Source organism: Amblyraja radiata, chromosome 29 (assembly GCF_010909765.2).
Source record: "Amblyraja radiata isolate CabotCenter1 chromosome 29, sAmbRad1.1.pri, whole genome shotgun sequence".
Taxonomy (NCBI): Eukaryota; Metazoa; Chordata; class Chondrichthyes; order Rajiformes; family Rajidae; genus Amblyraja; species Amblyraja radiata.
In genome coordinates, this window is record NC_045984.1 from 15,672,674 (window position 1) to 15,693,234 (window position 20,561).

Here is a 20,561-nt window from a genome sequence, read left to right on the forward strand (position 1 = left end):
GGATGGTATTTTGTTATACATCTTGCACAGAAAACACCAACCTGGCCCTTCAGCAAAATGCTGCAATATTCACTTCCATCCGAAAAAAACCCTAAACTCACTTCACTTGTGTACTCCACGACCATCAAAGTGAGATTGTTCTTTTTAGATTATTTTCAGAATCAGAATGGAAGATGAAAAGTAGCGTGCAAACGTTTTGACCAATGTGCTGGTTCATTTTACATCTAGGTATCATGTATCACTGATAACAAATTATATGATGTACTACAACACAAATCATATATCTGTTGAAGTACACAAGTATTTGTTCAGACTTATTTGTCTGTTCATGCATGTTATTGCATTTAAATTAGTTCTGTGTTCATAATTTCTACATATGATTATATGATGTATAATCATATGAACAAAGTTGAATCAGTTGAACAAAGGGGACTATGAAGGCATGAGAGGGGAGCTGGCCAAGGTAGACTGGAAAGGGATCCTAGCAGGAATGTCGGTGGAACAGCAATGGCAGGAATTTCTGGGCATAATCCGGAAGACGCAGGATCATTTCATTCCAAAAAGGAAGAAAGATTCTAACGGGAGTAGGAGGCAATCGTGGCTTTCAAGAGAAGTTAGGGGTAGAGTAAAACTAAAAGAAAAGATGTATAACACAGCAAAGAATAGCCGGAAGCCAGAGGATTGGGAAACTTTCATCGGACAACAGAAGGAAACAAAACGGGCAATACGGGCTGAAAAGATGAAGTACGAAGGGAAGCTGGCCAGGAATATAAAGAAGGATAGTAAAAGCTTCTTTAGATATGTTAAGGGAAAAAGAGTAGCAAAGTCAAATGTGGGTCCCATGAAGGCAGACACGGGTGAAATTATTATGGGCAACAATGAAATGGCAGAAGAGTTGAATAAGTACTTCGGATCTGTCTTCACTAAGGAAGACACAAACAATCTCCCAGATGTACTAGAGGACAGAGGATCTAAAGGGGTAGAGGAACTGAAAGAAATTTTCATTAGGCGAGAAATAGGATTGGGTAGGCTAATGGGACTGAAGGATGATAAATCCCCTGGACCTGATGGTCTGCATCCCAGGGTCCTCAGGGAGGTGGCTCTAGAAATAGTGGACGCATTGGTGATCATTTTCCAATGTTCAATAGATTCAGGATCAGTTCCTGTGGAATGGAGGATAGGTAATGTTATCCCACTTTTCAAGAAAGGAGCGAGAGAGAAAACGGGGAATTACAGACCAGTTAGCCTGACTTCGGTGGTGGGAAAGATGCTGGAGTCAATTATTAAAGAGGTGATAATGGGGCATTTGGATAGCAGTAAAGGATTAGTCAACATGGATTTATGAAAGGGAAATCATGCTTGACTAATCTTCTGGAATTTTTTCAGGATGTGACAAGTAAAATGGATGAAGGGGTGCCAGTGGATGTAGTGTATCGAGACCTTCAGAAAGCCTTTGATACGGTCCCGCACGGGAGACTGATGACTAAAATTAGAGCACATGGTATTGGGGGTAGGGTGTTAACATGGATAGAAAATTGGTTGGCAGACCGGAAGCAAAGAGTAGGAGTGAACGAGTCCGTTTTCAGAATGGCAGGCAGTGGCGAGTGGAGTGCCGCAAGGCTCGGTGTTGCGGCCGCAACTGTTTACCATATATATTAATGATTTGGAAGAGGGAATTAGGAGCAACACTAGAAAGTTTGCGGATGACCCAGAGCTGGGTGGCAGTGTGAACTGTGAAGAGGATGTTTGGAGGTTGCAGGGTGACCTGGACAGGTTGAGTGAGTGGGCAGATGCGTGGCAGATGCAGTATAATATATATAAATGTGAGGTTATCCACTTTGGCGGCAAAAACAAGGGGCAGATTATTATCTCAGTGCGGTTAGGTTAGGTAAGGGGGAGGTGCAGCGAGACCTGGGAGTCCTTGTACACCGGTCACTGAAAGTTGGCATACAGGTACAGCAGGCAGTGAAGAAATCTAATGGAATGTTGGCCTTCATAACAAGAAGTTTTCAGTATAGGAGTAAAGAAGTTCTTCTGCAGTTGTATAGGGCTCTGGTGAGACCACATCTGGAGTATTGTGTACAGTTTTGGTCTCCTAATTTGAGGAAGGACATCCTTGTGATTGAGGCAGTGCAGCGTAGGTTCACGAGATTGATCCCTGGGATGGCGGGACTGTCATATTCGGAAAGATTGAAAAGACTAGGCTTGTATTCACTAGAGTTTAGAAGGATGAGGGGGAATCTTATGGAAACATATAAAATTATAAAAGGACTGGACAAGCTAGATGTAGGAAAAATGTTCCCAATGTTGGGCGTCCAGAACCAGAGGCTACAGTCTTAGAATAAAGGGACTGAGGTGAGAAAAAACATTTTCACCCAGAGAGTTGTGAATTTATGGAATTCCCTGCCACAGAGGGCAGTGGAGGCCAAGTCACTGGATGGATTTAAGAGAGAGTTAGATAGAGCTCTAGAGGCTAGTGGAGTCAAGGGATATGGGGAGAAGGCAGGCACGGGTTATTGATAGGGGACGATCAGCCATGATCACAATGAATGGCGGTGCTGGCTCGAAGGGCCGAATGGTCTCATCCTGCACCTATTTTCTATGTTTCTATGAATTTCAGCAGCACTTGTAGAATAATGGGATTGCTGGCAATTTAAAGACTTAATTATATAACTTTTTCATGAGAAAAAAATTCAATCATTCAAACAAATGGGATAGTACTTCATACAACCATTTCCAAATCTACCGGCCACACCCTCAGTCTTGTCAGTAATTAACTAGACTTTGTAATAAAACAACCAGACACAATCTGTGAAACATGGGTTGAAAATGGTGTAATTCAGCATTCAGAATATATTCAGCATGTGATACTTATCTCAATAGTAAGCTTTATTAAAGTATTCCTATATACTTTAGCTGCGAAAAACACATTAACTGCATTGAATTTAAAAGGACAACACCCAAACATTGCACAGATCTAGGATGCAAGTAATTTATCTGAATTGCACCTCTAGAGGCCAATGGATATTTTAATACTTTATAAATATTAAAAGTATAAGGCCCTCACATTGCAAAATGTAATTGTTTTTCCAAGAAAATGTTTCAATTACATGAGGAAACAATTTTACTTCAATTTATATTGTCACCTTATTCAGCTATCCCGACACACAAAAGTGTAATTGCCTCTTACATTGCTGCAGCAGTTCATTTTCGGTACAGTTATCGAAAGAACAAATAACTCTGAATAGCTCCCATTTTAAGGTCAGGGTATAAAGCAATAATTTTAGGAAATATTTTGTGTCTCTGGTCAATGTTATCATATAAATATACAATAAACTCCAAATATTGCTTGCTCCTCACAATGGGATAGCTACTATACTTGTAAAGCAATAGAGGCTTGCAGAACACAAAAATACTTATCACGCTATGATTATATGAAATTACAACAATAGTTTCTGTACTGTGGTCTATGTTTTCAAATTGGGGTCAAACTCTCAAACTCTCAGTGCAATAACAATAGAATGTAGTGCAATTACAAAAATGAATCATTTTTATTCTCCATATATAATAAGAGTGGATATTGGTGGGGAGAAATAAGAATATATTTTAAAAAAATAGGAGTATGGCCTCTTATTCCTGTTCAATTATTCAATAAGGTTATGTCTGGTCTTATATTCCAGAGCCCCCTTTCCACGTTTCCTTTAACTTTGTTTCCATTGGAACAGAGGTGGCTGGTAGAGATGTTCAAAACTATGAGAGCTTTAGATAGGGTAGATAGTAAGAAACTTTTCCTCGTGGCAGAGATAGAAACATAAGTTTATACAGCAAGGAAACAGGCCCTTCAGTCCAACTCGCCCATGCTGACCAAGATGCTCGTTTATGCTAGAACCCATTTCTCAGTGCCAGATGTTTAAGACCAGAGGACATATGTTTAAGGTGAGGAGCATGAGGTTACACTTTTTTTCCCCACTGAGAAGGTGGTTGAGGTGTAGAATGCATTGCCTAAGACAGATACTCCAACAATATTTAAGCAGCATTTGGACATGCACTTGAATAACCAAGGCATAGAAGGTTATAAACTCAATGCTGGTAAACAGGATTGGTACAGTTGGGTACTTAATGTTCACCATGGACAGGGTGGACAGAAGGGCCTGCTTCAATGCTGTATGATTTTAACAATCTCTCCAAAGTGTGATGGAACATAGAGATTTTTCAAAAATAGGTATGTTAATAAAAAGCACAGAAGAATATGGCCCTAATGCAGGCTAATGAGATTAGCGTTGATGGGCAAAAAGGTTGACATGGACATGTTGCACTGAAGGGCCAATTTCGATGCAGTAGTACAACTCTTTTGACCCTATAACTTTATAACAACTGTCCATATAAGCTAGATTTATTAGAAAAAATTACAAACTCACATTCAACCAATTATAGGCACCTGCACATTTTAGAGATATCAAACTGGACTGAGGTGCCTAACTCTAGGATATGAAAAGAAAAAAGGAGGAAGCTCAGCTTTTCATCTTAGAGAAATCGTCTAGGTGATCTCATATAAAGAAATGGCTGCATTTATGCAAAACCGAAGCTCGTTACAGAGTGATTTCTTTGCACCTTTACAACCGCATGACTAAGCACTTCAAATGTATAAACGCTCCTCTCCATCTTCATTAGTACGACGGAGGAGTGGGTCAGAAATTATCTGGGGAGTGCTAGTAATTCACACATAATGCAGGGAAAATTCACCTCCAGGATGCAGCTAGTCGTGTTTCCTACAGATTCTCATGCTAATAAATGATTCCTCCCACTATGCAGGAGATATCTGAAATATCCTTTTGCAGCACACAGACATAATACACTTGAATTACTGCAGTCAGCAATCATGCCGTGACAGTTTGAAAATGTCCTCAAATTCACAATGTCAAGAGTCAAGAGTGTTTTATTGTCATATGTCCCAGACAGAACAATGAAATTCTTACTTGCTGCAGCACAACAGAATATGTAATCATAATAAATAATATAACAAAAAGTCAGAAAAAAAAAGAACAAACAAGAACAGTGCAATAATAATAATAGTCTATTGTAGTTCATAGCTTATGAGGTTGTAGTGTTTAATAGCCATGGCTGTAGGGAAGAAGCTGTTCCTGAATCTGGACGTTACAGTTCACACTGATTTAACAGAAATACGTTTTTCTACAGGTGAGAAACAATAATCGCTGGTTGGGTGACCGGTACTTCTGGCGACTCCTAATACTATCTACTACTAATTGCCTGTCACATTCATAAGGCTGAGATTAAAGAAGCATGTGAACAGAGGCTATATCCAAATGAAGAGAATCTTGAAAATCAAGAACCACTGATGCAAAAGCAGCACTATAACTCCAGCACCTTTTAAGTCCAGATTGATCGAATTAGCCATTACACAATGCAACACTATCGACTGGAGGCACAAAGAACTGCTTTTGTTGGTTAACCAAAAAGACAAAGTGCTGGACTAACTCAGCGGCAAAGGCAGCATGTGTGAACATGAATAGGTGACATTTTGGGTCGGGACCCTTCAGGTGTCATGGTCTTCAGGCATCAGTCATGGTCTTACTCAAACAAGTGAAGGATAATATTTCCCGTGTATGCACAGCTGAGGAACCCGCGTCAAGGAGTTAACATCTGGAGAAATGGCTGCACACCATATCAGAAGTCCCAGTAGCAACTTGAACAATATTCCCATGACTCTCTGGCAACTTCCATACTCCAATGCAGCAAACTGCACAAATTAAGGGGAGGATGGGTAAATAATCTTAATTGCCATGCCACTGCAGCAATGATAATTCTGTGGCTGACTGTGATTTGAAATAATTTTCTCGTCAGTTGCCATTTTACAGAAGTTGTTAGTTTTCTTAGTGAAATTTGATGCTATGACACGTAATCTACAGTTTTAATGCAAGTAATTACAATTTAATTACAGTCCTTAAAGAAATGGCCTTTGAGTGGATAAATGGATGAGGGTATTCTACTAATGTTTGTGTGTGCGAGTGAAGATGCTCGGAAAACAGCAAGGCTTCTTTCTGATTTAGCATAGCAGGGCTAATCAACTTAATGTTTAGTTAGTAATGGAATTGAAATTGTTGGCCGACATAACACAGTAGCACCAAGCACTAGCACCAAGGACAAATTGTTTCTACTTACATTTAAAAAAAAAATAAAACAAACATTTATAAAACATGTACATGCATACCCATCAAATATTCACAAAAATAGACATATACATTCAATTAAACAAACAAATGTGAGGAAAGTGGATTTCTTCATGTTGCTTGGGTCCTTTATGATGTAAATGGAAACTGTTTTCCTAGTGACATAGTTTCACCCTTCTCAGGAATTTACAGCATCATTCATCATAACGTTAATAACGAATAGCAATATTCCAATCCAATGACATAGTTACAACCATTTCCTGGAACACAATACTGCAAGCGTAAAAAAATAGGAAATATTCAGAAAAGAAGCTGTTTTCCGAGGGCAAATATAAATAAAAATGGTTGGCAGGGGAGGAGAGAGAGGAACAGAAAGAAGAGGGAACCTCTCAGTAGTGCTTGTACTGTAATTTCACGCTACGCTGCATAACAGTGTAAGCAAGGCAGCTCAATCAACTGCTTCCTCTATGTCACTGCATGTGAACACATCGCTGAACTGAAAATTCTTCTTAATGTTCAATATCAGCTTCCTTAATTGCCAACAAAATGTTAAAAATCCACCAGAGAAATTAAAGCTGCCTGTGCAGCGATCAAGGGGAAAAACAATGAAAGCCTTCCAAGATGTGGCCAGACAATCACTGGAGTGTTTAAAAAGCACAGCAGGAATTCCTTCCCTACCAGAATTAAATGCCTGGAATAGAGGGTTTCAGCTGGTTTTAGAAAAGTATATACATGAAACCAATGAAGAGTCTATGCTGGAAATATATGCTGGTTTCATTAATAAATAAACAAAAGACAACTTATCAGGTCACACATTTGTAACAATGGATTGACACTTGAAAATACGAAACAATCTTTTTCTTTTACTTATTCTGACTAACCTATGCATACTATTATTAGGATCTGTAGTTTCTGTTTCATTATCTATTCCATATAACCATATATAACCATATAACAATTACAGCACGGAAACAGGCCATCTCGACCCTTCTAGTCCGTGCCGAACACGTATTCTCCCCTAGTCCCATATACCTGCGCTCAGACCATAACCCTCCATTCCTTTCCCGTCCATATAACTATCCAATTTATTTTTAAATTATAAAAACGAACCTGCCTCCACCACCTTCACTGGAAGCTCATTCCACACAGCCACCACTCTCTGAGTAAAGAAGTTCCCCCTCATGTTACCCCTAAACTTCTGTCCCTTAATTCTCAAGTCATGTCCCCTTGTTTGAATCTTCCCTACTCTCAGTGGGAAAAGCTTATCCACGTCAACTCTGTCTATCCCTCTCATCATTTTAAAGACCTCTATCAAGTCCCCCCTTAACCTTTTGCGCTCCAAAGAATAAAGCCCTATTCTTATATCATTATCACGTATAAATAAAGCCATTTACTAAAATTGAAAAAACCACCACGAAAAACATTCCAAACAAATTTTCCTTTTGGGTTATTGGGCTGTCTGGGGCGGGAAGAGGCCACGCCGGGTACCTTCGGCCTCTCCCTCCCCCGGCTCCAGGACGCTCGCCCACCCCCGCCAGCCCCTGCCTCAAGCCACATGGAATCCAAGTAGAGATAGCTGAATGGATAGAAATTTGGCTTCATGGAAGGAAGCAGAGGGTGATGGAGGAAGGTTGCTTCTCAGACTGGAGGCCTGCGACTTAGACTTTGTTGCTGGGCCTGTTACTGTTTGATATTTATATCAATGATTTGGCTGAGAACATACACAGCAAGGTTAGCGAGTTTGCAGATGATACAAAAGTGGATGGTTTTGCAGATAGTGAAGATGGTTGTGAAAAATTGCAGCAGTATCTTGATCGATTGGCCAGGTGGGCTGAGGAATGGTTGATGGAATTTAATGCAGAGAAATGTGAGGTGTTGTATTTTGACAAGCCTAACATGGGCGGGACCTACACTGTGAATGGTAGGGCTCTGGGTAGTGCAGAGGGATTTAGGAATGATGGTGCATGGTTCCTTGAAGGTGGAATTGCAGGTAGATCGGGTGGTCAAAAAGGCACATTAGCCTTCATCTGCCGGAGTATTGAGTATAGAAGTTGGGAGCTCATGTTGCAGTTTAAAAAGATGTTGGAAAGGGCGCATTTAGAGTATTGTGTTTAGTTATGGGCACTGTGTTATAGGAAATATGTTGTCAAGCTGGGAAGGGTACAGAGAAGATTTACAGGGATGTTGTCATGACCAGAGGGTCTGAGCTGTAGGGAGAGGTTGAGTAGGGTGGGTCTCTATTCCTTGGAGCACAGGAGGATGAGGGGTGATCTTATAGAGGTGTATAAGATCATGAGAGGAATAGATTGGGTAGATGCACAGAGTCTCTTGTCCAGAGTAGGTGAAGAGAGGACCAGAGGTTTGAGGGAAGGAGAAAAGATTTAAAAGGAATCTGAGGGGTAACCTTTTCACACAAAGGATGGCGGATGTATGGAACAAGCTCCAGAGGAGGTAGTTGAGGCAGGGACTATCCCAACATTTAAGAAACAATTAGACAAGTGCATGGATAGGACAGGTTTGGAGGGATATGAACCAAATGCGGGCAGGTAGGACTAGTGTGGCTAGGACATGTTGGCCTTGCCGGGCAAGTTGGGCCGAATGGCATGTTACTACACTGTATCACTCAATGACACTATCAACATTGAATTCTCCAATTTTAGGTCACTAACCCAACTGCCTTATCCGCCTCTCTTCCCAGGGCTCCACTGATGCACACCCATTTCTTCCCTTCCACGAATATTCACATTTTGCACCTCATATCATTATCTCCTTAACTCACACTTTTTGTCTTTTCATATCTTCCCCCTTTGTCAAATCAAAAACCTCACTTGCCTGTATCCACCTAGGCTTGCCAGGCATTGTTGCTTTCTCTCCCCTACTATAATCAGTCTGAAATAGGGTCCTAACCCCAAAATGTCACCTATTCATGATCTCCAGAGATGCTGCCAGACCCACCGAGTTACTCCAGCACTTTATGTCTTTTCAAATGCTTTAAGCCTTCATAGTGTGGCACCATCTTCCTCAACCTCCAGTCACCATCAAACTCCTAATCTCCAGGTCCCCACAATACCATCAGTCCCTGTCTACTCTAATCACCCTTTTTAGAAGTTACTGCCTCCCCTCTTACTGCTAGCCTGCCCTGCAGAATAACCCCACCTATCAACTCCTCCCCCCTCCTCCCCCACCCCATGTCTCACAGTCGAGTTCATTTTAAAGACTAAGCAAACATGTAGCTATGAACCAGGGAACCAGCAGTGAAATTTATGGTGGGATGTCATTTTTGGTCACTTCTGGTTGGAATGGCTTAACACTGTAAGAAACAACATTTTCCAGATAGTGCATAGCCAGTGAGCTCAGGAAGCTTGTCTGTAAACAGATATCATCCACAAACATCAATTTTTCCCAGCTCTCCAGTCCTGATCGATGGTGAGATGTAAGTTTCCATGGGGAACTATGGGGAACCATAGCCAGAAATACCTTGTGTTGTCCAAGAATGAAACTGGACAGTAAACCAATCATTATGAATGTTCTTCGCCGTGCTTCAGCCATGCACATTTCAATAAGGGTAACTTGATAATATTCAGGAGCATTTGACAGACTTTGATGTTTTTCAGGTCCCTTTCCTGGGACGACACATTCTACTACACCCTAAAGTTACATCAGCTTAATCTCCACAAACCTGATGTGGAACTGAGCATTCCTATTGCATACAATTGAAAATCACACAGGACTTTAATCAGCCAAATGGAAATCAAATACACTTATAATCTCAATGTGGTGTATCAAGATTGCCAAAAAATCTAAGTAACTTCTAATAGAAATCTCAATTTAATTGCTATGCTGGATGCCAATGGACCTAAAATAGACAGGTCTGTCAAGTGCCAGAAAACTAATAATAAAGCTTTTACTTCTCATTAAAATTAAGTAAAACATTCCTGTTTAAATTTATTTACAAAGAAACAAGATTGAATGGATTACATGCTATCTGACTGTAATTTATTGGACTAATGCTGCTCATTTTGTAATTGTTTTCCATGTTAAGCATCGCAATATCCCTTAGGAGATTGAAATACCCCCAAAAAACAGGAAGAGTCAGACATAGATCACATGAGACTGAGAGCAGGATGGAAATGGTCAGCAAAGGGCGGCATACTGGCCTAGCGGTGGAGCTGCTGCCTTCCTGTGCTAGAGACACAGGTTCAATCTTGACTGCGGGTGCTGACTGGTATGGAATTTGTACGTTCTCCCTGCAACCACATGGGTTTTCTCTGGGTGCTCTAGTTTCCTCCCGCACTCGAGATGTACAGGTTTGTAGGTTAATTGGCTTCAGTAAAATTGTAAATTGTCCATAGTGTGAAGGATAGTAAGGGGCCTGTCCCACTTAGGAGACCTAAACAGCAACCTCTGGTGACCTTGCCCGCCACCCATATAAAAATCAAGGTCGAGGTGACCTGCAACCTCCTACCACCTCCCATGCATATGTTGAAAACCTTCCTCGACTATGAAGAAAACCGGCTTCGACTAGACCTGCGACTAAAAAATTATCGATTTTTAAAATGGCAACCTATTTTTAGTCGAGGCCGGTTTTAATCATGATGAAAAAATAGCAGCAACTTAGGTGAAGCCTCGACCACGCGGAAACCACTTTCGACCATTAGGGAGAGTGACCAAACCCTCCTGTGACCTCATGGAAACCCTGGGTGGTGGGCAAGGTCACCAGAGGTTGCTGTTTAGGTCTCCTAAGTGGGACAGGCCCTTAATGCATCACTGGTCGGTGCGGACTCGATAGGCCAAAGGGCCTTTTCCGTGCAATATCTCCAAAGTTAAAAAGTCTAAAGGTAATAAAATTTGGGTTCTACATCAGTGTAGGAAGCAGCACCATCTACATAATGGAAAATGCAGTTGAAATACAGAAAGTACAGTCATCTTCATAATGGAAAATGAGTTGAGAGAGAGGGGAGCAGAATAGGATTGAACCATGGACAGCTCATTGTATTCACAAATTGGGTTTGTACGTTTAGAGTATGTGTTCATTTCTCAACATGCAAACAAAGTATTTACTTTGGAATATGATCTTATTATAGTTTATATAACAATTATCTTTTACAAATCTTATGTCCAATTATGGGTTAAACCATTTTGTTCCAAGAGATAAACGTTCACAGCTTCCTCACACAATGTCAGCAGTACAAAATCAAAACACTTGACAGGAGCAAAAAAAAAAAATGCTGGAATAATTTGAGGAATCCTTGTTCCCTCTGGGGAAAGGGAGAGCAAGAGCAGAACTACGCGATACAGAGGAGACGGGAGTGAGGGCTCCATCTGTGACAGCATGATGAAAAAATAGCAGCAACTTAGGTGAAGCCTCGACCACGCGGAAACCACTTTCGACCATTAGGGAGAGTGACCAAACCCTCCTGTGACCTCATGGAAACCCTGACGAAAGAAGACTGTTTGTACGTCTTAAAGCGCAAAGCCTCAACCTGAGAGCTGAGACGGGGAAATTGAAAATAAAGGATGGTGTCGTTGTAGGAGATAGGGTGGGAGGAAGTACAGTCAAGATAACTGTGGGAGTCAGTGGGTTTGTAATAGAGATCACTTGATAGTCTGTTGCCAAGATCGAGGAAAGGGATAGAGCTGTCAGAGATAGTTCAACAGAATAATGTTTAAATGAATAATCACTTAATGTTTTCCTTACTTGACTGGGCATATCATTTTACCTACATACCTCAACACCGAGAAATAGCAAGTGAGTTGGGTGATTGACTGGCATGTGGCATTATTTCATAAACTGTTGCACTGTACCCGATGAGTGATTTTCTTTTCTCCCTGCCCTGGAGAGTAGTAATTTAATACTATGTTTGGATTTTTCACATGCAAAATATTCTGCAAATATAATTAAAAGTCATCTTGTTTGCCATATCATAACATAAATGTGTAACTACTTTACACAGCCCAGTTTTTCTCTGGTAATTCAGCCTAGAATGTTTGAACTACTTAATCGTAAGGAATAAAAGAGATGTTATAAAATTGACATTTTCGTCTCACGAAGAAACTGCATCCCAAGGCATTCATTGTAAATTCTCCTAATTCAAAAATAATATTCTGAGAAAATCCAGATGATTACACATTATGATACAGCTCTCTATTTTTAACTGATACAGAAATAAAACATCAAATGTATTTTCGAACAAACTTTGCTGGCACAGAGTGCAGAAACAGGAGGGCTCAGCCTGCATGTTCATCAGGCAACACAGTCATTCAGGTTTGAATGCTATCAACTACCTCAATGCGTAACACGGAAAAACAATTGTAAAATATGCAGAATCAGACCATTATATTGCAACCTATTCAAAATAGCTTGTAATGCATTTAATTAGCATGTATTAAAAAATAAAACAATCTTTTATTAAAATTGATACCCTAGAAATCAAATGGTTAGCGAAGCATATGACTGCAATTAATACCAGTTGCGAAAATCTTTAAAACAATAAAATCACATTTTATGTCCATAATTGTTGAATCTTTAAAAAATAATTAAGAACCAATTCTAAACAGGTGAAATTTAAATAGATGACTTATTTCTGCATTAGTTTAACCTGAACGATATTACCCAATCTGATTGTTACGAAGTCTGAAGAAAAATCCTGACTCGAAACATGGCCTCTATTCATGCCCTCCCGAGATGCTGCCTCTGATGTTATTCCAGCTAGTTTGTAAAACCAGCATCTGTAGTCCCTTGTATCTATTCTGATTGTTATCATGTATTATCAACAGGAAAGCCTGGTTGTTGTAGCTCCAAAAGATGTAGCTTGGAAGGAAGCAATCTACAAACATGACATTAAAATTATTATTTTTAAAATCAGCCCAACAAAGAAATATCCACCATTACCTGAGAGTATTGTAACCCTGCACTGCCTGTTTTTATCTCCTACCCAAAATCCACAAACAGCACTGAGCTGACATTGTTTCCATCCAAGTGTTCTGCCACATAAATAACAAAAGGCTAGACGAGTGGTCCAACAAGGAGTTAAGTGGTTAGGCAATTAATAGGCTAAGTAGTAAAGTCACATTTCGATAGGGAGAACACTGATGTGCCTTCTCGGGCCGCATAGTCCTAGATAGTATTGCAATCACAGTCATAGAGGCCGACATCAGAAGAACCTTCTGTAGGGTTCACCTTCCGAAAGCATTTGAACCCAATGGTGTACCTAGTTGCATTCTCAAAACCTGTGCAGGTCAACTGGCTGCAGTTTTCCCAAACATTTTCAACATCATTACTGAGGTCTGAGATTCACACATGCATCAACATTGACATCAACATTGAAGAGTAAGGTGACATGCCTCAATTACTACTCACCAGTGGCACTGACGTCCGTAGTGATTAAGTGCTTTGTAAGGTTGATTATGGGTCATATCAAGTCCTACCTTAGAAATAACCTGGACCCACTATATCTTGACCATGAATACTATTTTGTCCTACATTGCCATTGGTTTGGAGTTTAAAAATAGGGAGGTCCGTTGCTTTGCACAATGGGTACGGGAGGCTCACCTAGAGTACTGTGTACAGTTTTGGTCTTCCTACTTAAAACTAAGATAGAAAGATGAGTTTGGGCACAAAATCCTTGAGATTCAGAAGAATAAGGAGCCACCTTATTCAAGCACATAAGTTTCTAAGGGATCTTGACAGAGTAGATGTTGAGATATTTTTCCTCACAGGGGAATTTCAAACAAGGGGGCATAGCTATCAAATAGAGTGCCAAACATCTTTAACACGGGGGTTCATTAAAATTCCCCCAGTCGATGGTGGAAGCTGAATCATTAGAAGTATTTAAAATGGAGATGGATAAATATTTGGTAGAACAATGAACAGAGGGTTATGGAGAAATTAAACCAAAGAGAATATGAGGGCAGTATATATCTGCCATGATCATATTAAATAGCGGTGCAGGTTTAAAGGGCATGAAGGCCTATTCCTGATCCAATCTTGTGACTGCAATTGCAGAGTTTTAAGAGCAAAACCAGCATCCAGGTGGTCAGCATAGTTTATCCCAATAAGATACCATCTACTCTTGTTCAGCTCCGCTCATACTTGCTTTAATCACACATTCCTGCAAGTCTCCAAGCAATTTAGAGAACCACTCTACCCCATCATCAAATTGCTTGAATCAAACTTTATTAGCCTTGTAAGTGCCTTTCTTCAGGATAAGTGTTTCATTTCAAGGATTGTAATGTGAGAAAAAGGACAGAGTAGCAACAGAATACAAATCTGTATGCACATTTTTTCACAGAACAGAATGCGAAACAAGCGTAGCAATGCCTCCAGAAATAAATACTCTAAATGAGAAGTTTCTTGTAAGTGAACGGAAACTAATGCTCAGCCAAATTATATACTTGTTTGCAACATTGATAGCTAAAATTGCAATCACGACTAATGCCACATTCGGCATTGATTCTGCAGTGTTCATTAGCATTCCATTGAAAGTCGACACAAAAAGTTATATTTCACACCATATTTGAAATACTCTGCAGCGAATACATCTGCTCCAAAACACTCTACATTTGCAAGTCTTTTGAATATAAGCATTACAAACTAGCCCAAATGTACTCTTGTGACAATGAAAATCAAGGCCAAGAATTCATTAACACAAAGGGAAGTTTAACCACTGATGAAGACAGAATTTCTAGACAGTAAGTACGAGAATAAATCAATACCAGAGTAAAAAAGTTCAGTAAGTTGAATGCTGTTCTTTTGCACTCACAAATGTAAAATTATAACTTTGCAAAACCTACCATCTTACATCTATCTGGAGAGGAAAGCACTTGCTGCAAAGTGTCACAAAAGAAAACTAAATTTGAGAGAAACAGTAAAGGATCTGTCAAAACCAGAGTGTGCTAACAAGTTGAACAGTTTATCAGTTGGAAAAAGGCGGCTTCAGGCAGAGATCAGCCTTTCCAGATCTGGTGACACTTCCAAGGTTTCTTCCCAAGACCTTAACAAAGTAGACTTAAACTGCATTACCTGCTGCCATATTCAACAATTCAAAGTGTTCCAAAGAGTGGACAATATCAATTGCTTTAGTCTTCATAATTTTAGGTTATGTGAAGTGGTTAAAGGGGGGAGGAGGAGAGGGTGGGGAGTGGTGATGGGGACAGGGAGAGAGAGAGGAGGGGGGAGTGAGGGGAGTGGGAGAGAGGGGGGAAGAGGGGAGGGGGGAAGAAGGGAGGGGGGGGAGAGAGGCGGGGGAGAGGTTTGAGGATAGGGTTGGTTTTGCTCTCTTTTGATTTCTCCCCTCTCGCGGAAGTGGGAGTTGGGTGAGAGGGGGGTTTTTGCTTTTTTGTGGGGCTTGGTTATGAGGAGGAGGGGGGGGAGATTAATGAATCAAATTTTCAGATTAAGGGGATTTTGAAATAATGAGGAAAATCTCTTGATTTACCTCATGAAAATTTTAAAATGTCACCGTTACCACGTCGGGTTTTCGAGGAGATGCGAATCACATATGAAAAGATATTGGGGGAACAACGATGTATAAACACAGCTGTAATTTCTACATGGTGAAACCAAAATGTATAAAAATGGCCTTGAAAAAAATCTGACATTGTGCACATTAACCATATGTGATTTTTCCTATTACAAATCTCAAATTGTGGAGTACAGAGGTAAATAAATAAATTATGGGTCTTTGTCCCGAACATTATGGAGGGCACTGTAGGTGTCATTACAATTGGTTCTTTTTTAGCATTTATATTTCCAGAGTAATTCACTGTCTGTAAAAATGGGCTATAGAAGTTGCGAAAACAGAAGATAAATACAAATCTTTGTGGCTTTGTTACTAATTTAGTAATGATGTCAAACCCTCAAGATTCCAGGGTGATTTACCATTACCCTTGCAAATCTGATGTATTTCCATTTTGGTTATTTTCTAAATAAATTGCATACAATTAGATTAAGGGAGCATCAGATCTAAGTTACACGCCATCCTAACCAGGATGCACCCAAATCCTTGAGCTCCTGGCCTTAACATGTAAGAGCACCTTCACACGTTCTCTACAGCACTTCAAGTTTGTAGTTTATGAGCAATTAGCTATGGGCACCAAATCTTGGTTGTGCCAATGGCATCAATACCCACAAATGAATTACAAAGGCTAACCTTTTTCAATACGTTGTTCTTCCCACTTGTAATCTTGCTTTCAATTAACTGTTTAATTGCAGAAATACTATATTCGGGCTTTCTGCTTTAGTTTCAACTGCTATAAATTGAATTTATGACTGTACTATTTTACAAACTTATTAGAAATCAATTAGTCAAGTAACCCAAGTCCCGAGGGCAAAGATAAAATGAGAAATCTCAGTTCCTGCCCTCCATGTACCGTGGCTGACAATGACTTGACTCATTTAATTCAGTCTTGCATGTCATTACATGCCAAGATATTTGGAGTTAAGATTCTTACTTTAAAAGCCACAAGCACTCACACATTCATATAGCAGTTTAAATCCAAAGAAATACATTTTATAAACACTTTCTATGAAAAGTACTGCACTCTATAGGGTTTTATAAGCAGTCTTGAAATATGTTTACACATCCATTAACTTCCAAGTTAAAAAAATTACAATGTTACATATTTTTATTTTCACAACTAAATAGCCTGAGGATCACACTCACAGAAACAAATTGAACAGTCTAATGATACACCTGGTAATTAATACTTCAGCCTGGCTACGAGCCAATTCCTTATCCTGTACCTCTACTTGCTAATCACACAGAAGCTTTTCAACAGGTAGACAGACTACCAAGCAACAGAGTTTTCCATTACACACACCTGCTAATGCAGTTGATAGCCTATATTACCCAGCAGAGCAAAGTAAACTGAACAGTGAGATACAAAATTGACGTTGATAATAATCACATGAAAACGGAAAGAACATATTAAAAATGTTAAAACATTTCAAAAACATGTTGATGATGTGCCATAATGTTAAAATAAATGATCCAGTGTTCAACTTCAGGAAAGTTCATTATTTGCTCACATGACCGCCACTGTTAGTAGTATCCTTCTCGCCCACAACTAATACATTGACTGACTGTTGGGTAGATTCCAAAGAGAAAGCGAAGCATTGTGTCCACAGCTTTCTATTTCGAAAGATTTCTGTTTTTTTCCACTTAGTGAGCAGATTTGTGGTATGGGAAAATTGGAGGGAGAACATGGAGACAATGGGTGGGGTCAGGAGAGGAAAACAACAAATTGATTTTCCACTTGCATTATGTATTCTTAGAATGGGTTTTAGTAGTGTCTTACTGAATAGTGAGATCTAATATCCAATGAATGACCCATGTAACTGAATTGCAAGCAAATCAGAGTTTACACACTTCTTACCTGAGTAGCCATTTTCCCATAATCGACCCAGCGAAGTGTGGCAAAGTTGGTTGATTCTGCACAATTGAATCCATGGTTAAAACCAGCATGGTAGCCATAGGGAAAGGTGATCATAAACTCGCCAGCCTCTTGTGTAATCTGAAGTGAAAAAGTAGAAGCTAAAGGCTTTGATGTCATTAAAAAACTATGCTGATCAACAATCACAGAACCAACCATTGCTCAATAGGAAAATTAGAAATAATTGTAAACTTTGTATTGAATGCAAGTTATATAATTAAAGTTGATTGATAATAAAATGTGAATAAAATGCAGAATTAAGAGTTTTTCCACTGTTCAAACTGATGGTGTGGTAAAGATATTTTGGGTAGAGGATGGGAATAGGGGATGGAGTCTTTATAGGAAGTAACATCTATTACTAACCCACTGACTCCCATGGCTATCTGGACTACACTTCTTCCCACCCTGCTTCCTGTAAAGACTCTATCCCCTACTCCCAATTCCTCCGTCTACGCTGCATCTGCGCCCAGGATGAGGTTTTCCATACCAGGTCATCGGAGATGTCCTCATTCGTTAGGAAACGGGGGTTCCCTTCTTCCATTATAGATTAGGCTCTCACTAGGGTCTCCTCGATATCCTGCAGCTCCGCTCTTGCTCCCCCTCCCCCCAATTCGTAACAAGGACAGAGTCCCCATTGTCCTCACCATCCACACCATCAGCCATCGCATACAGCACATAATCCTCCAACATTTTCACTAAAAGGATCCCACGACTGACCACATCTTCCCATCTCCAACCCTTTCTGCTTTCAACAGAGACCGTTCCCTCCGCAACTCCCTGGCTAACTCATCCCTTTCCGCCCCAAACCAGCCCCATCCCAGGTACTTTCCACTGCAAACCTGTTCCTTTACCTCCCCCTAGACTCCATCCAAAGACCCGGACAGTCTTTCCAGGTGAGGCAGAGTGTAATGGCAATTTAAAACTTTTCCAAGCTTCAACTTTTCATTGCCGTTAATGCACAGGCAGGGAGGAGTAGAACTTACACAGACGACAACAAAAACAAACCTTTCAGTTGTCCTTTCTAGTTTAATTGATTCTTTATTGAAGTAGTTGTACAGACAAAGAAGTGAACATACCAGATCTGGCAAGTGGAAGGATAGTCTATCACATCACTAATTTATCCCTTGTAAAAAAACATGGCGCATCTAAAGATGAGTAACTGGGCAAAGAATACCCAGCCTCTGTCTGTCTATTTAAGACATGGTATCATGATGGCTCAGTTGAATATTTGGCCAATGCTGAATCCTATGATATTGGTGGCTGGGGATCCAGTAATGGCAATGATGTTAAGTGCCAAAAATAGGTGGTTAAACTCTCTCTATAGTTGGAGATGCTCACTTGCACTTCTGCAAAACAATTGTTATTCATACTTCGAAGTTGTGTCGGTCAGTGTGGCGTGGAACTGGAAGGCCAAATAGCATTTTCTCACAATTGATCAAGACCTGAAACCACCTCTAGTCCTCAAACATCTACATTATTACTTGTTTAATAATCATGCATTTCAAGCAAATGTATAAGATATTTGCAGTGGATCAAACTACCATAAGTGCTAGGAGGGTGGGGGTCTTGAAACTCTAGTAAGGAAACAGTCAGCACTGTATTGAATATTTTTTTAATATCAGGTCCACAATTTCTATTTTGAAATTAAGTTCTTGTAAATTCCAGTCTAAGTCAGCACAAGATTGGGGCAATGAAGGCAAGCATAATTCGCATGAAATACAATTAATAAGCACGTAAAGGTGTCACTGCCTGGAGGATGGCTGGCAGGCATCAGCGAGCACAAGCTATCAGCTACTGTGCAAATCACAGACATACGGAGTTATAAGCACACACCATCCCTCACTTCTTTTCCTGTATCATAAGCTTGCAGACCTTCGATTTCAGCCAATATTTTTCTCCAGGAATGCAAAGTGTAATAAGAAAACCTTATCTTAATACAAGAGTAGTGGTCAAGCCTTGAGCATTTTTATTTTTAATGGCAAATTAAGAATAACCTGGTAAAAAAAGATGAAATTGCGGGGAGATTTAGCAAAGGAAATGCATTTTTTGGTTGAAATACGTGATTAAAAAAGCACTAAAGTCAAAAGCTAATTGGTCAACTGAGGGAATTTAAGTGAATCCAGTTAAATATGGGCGAGAAAATGATTGGAGGACCGGTGAGAAGAGTGGGGCGAGCTTTTACAGAGCATAATCTGTGGCATGATATGTAGAACCAAATGGTCTGCTTCATAGTTGTAAATACTATGGTAAAATGTAAGCTTAACAATAGATGAAGGAAGACAAAAGGAGGGACTGAAACGGCAACTTGAGGAACTAAAATCAAAATTTCCATTGCTCCAAACCATTCCAACTGCTTTCTTAAAATGGTGGAACTCCCATGAGGTGATGAACTTCAGATGTAATTTAAAATAAGCAGCATATAGCTTAGCTATATCGACAGTTATTTTTCATTCTCTTATTATAGGATTATTTGTACGGTGTACTTTTTTCCCCTAGTTTTTTAACCAGTCTCTGGTATTTGAGATTCAAATTAATATGAATTATTCAATGCATTTTCAATAGGAAGAAGAGGGAATTAATAAACAGAGAGAAAAAATATTTACTGAGCCTGAAAGTGCTGCGCAGTTACATTAACATCTGGATAGAATGTCTCATTAACCCAAGGATACAATGTCATCATTTGGAAAGTGCAGCTGAACTGTCTGGCTAAGCAACTCCTCCAATGTAGATCACACGAAGATATCACCAATCATTATGTAAACCAAAACATTATTTAAAGCCAAAACGCCTAAAGCACATCATAACAGTCAGAAATAGCAGCATGCATAGTTTGACCTTCAATTACCAACAGGTTGGGATGAATGTGCAAATTGAGTTTAAATTGACACAGGAAGAATGTGAAAAAAGCATAAAACTTGCTAATTTTGCCCTTACAGTGAA

The 20,561-nt window shown here is 39.8% G+C and overlaps 1 protein-coding gene across 5 annotated transcripts in view; it reads right to left on the reverse strand.

Annotated features, from left to right (window-relative positions):
* Positions 1 to 20,561, reverse strand: part of kdm4b (lysine demethylase 4B) — a 292,435-nt gene that overhangs the window by 150,302 nt on the left and 121,572 nt on the right. For all 5 annotated transcript variants that reach the window (XM_033046656.1, XM_033046657.1, XM_033046658.1 and 2 more), the window contains one exon: positions 17,565 to 17,702. In XM_033046656.1, coding sequence (XP_032902547.1) covers positions 17,565 to 17,702 — 138 coding nt within the window. The remainder of the gene's footprint in view (positions 1 to 17,564; positions 17,703 to 20,561) is intronic.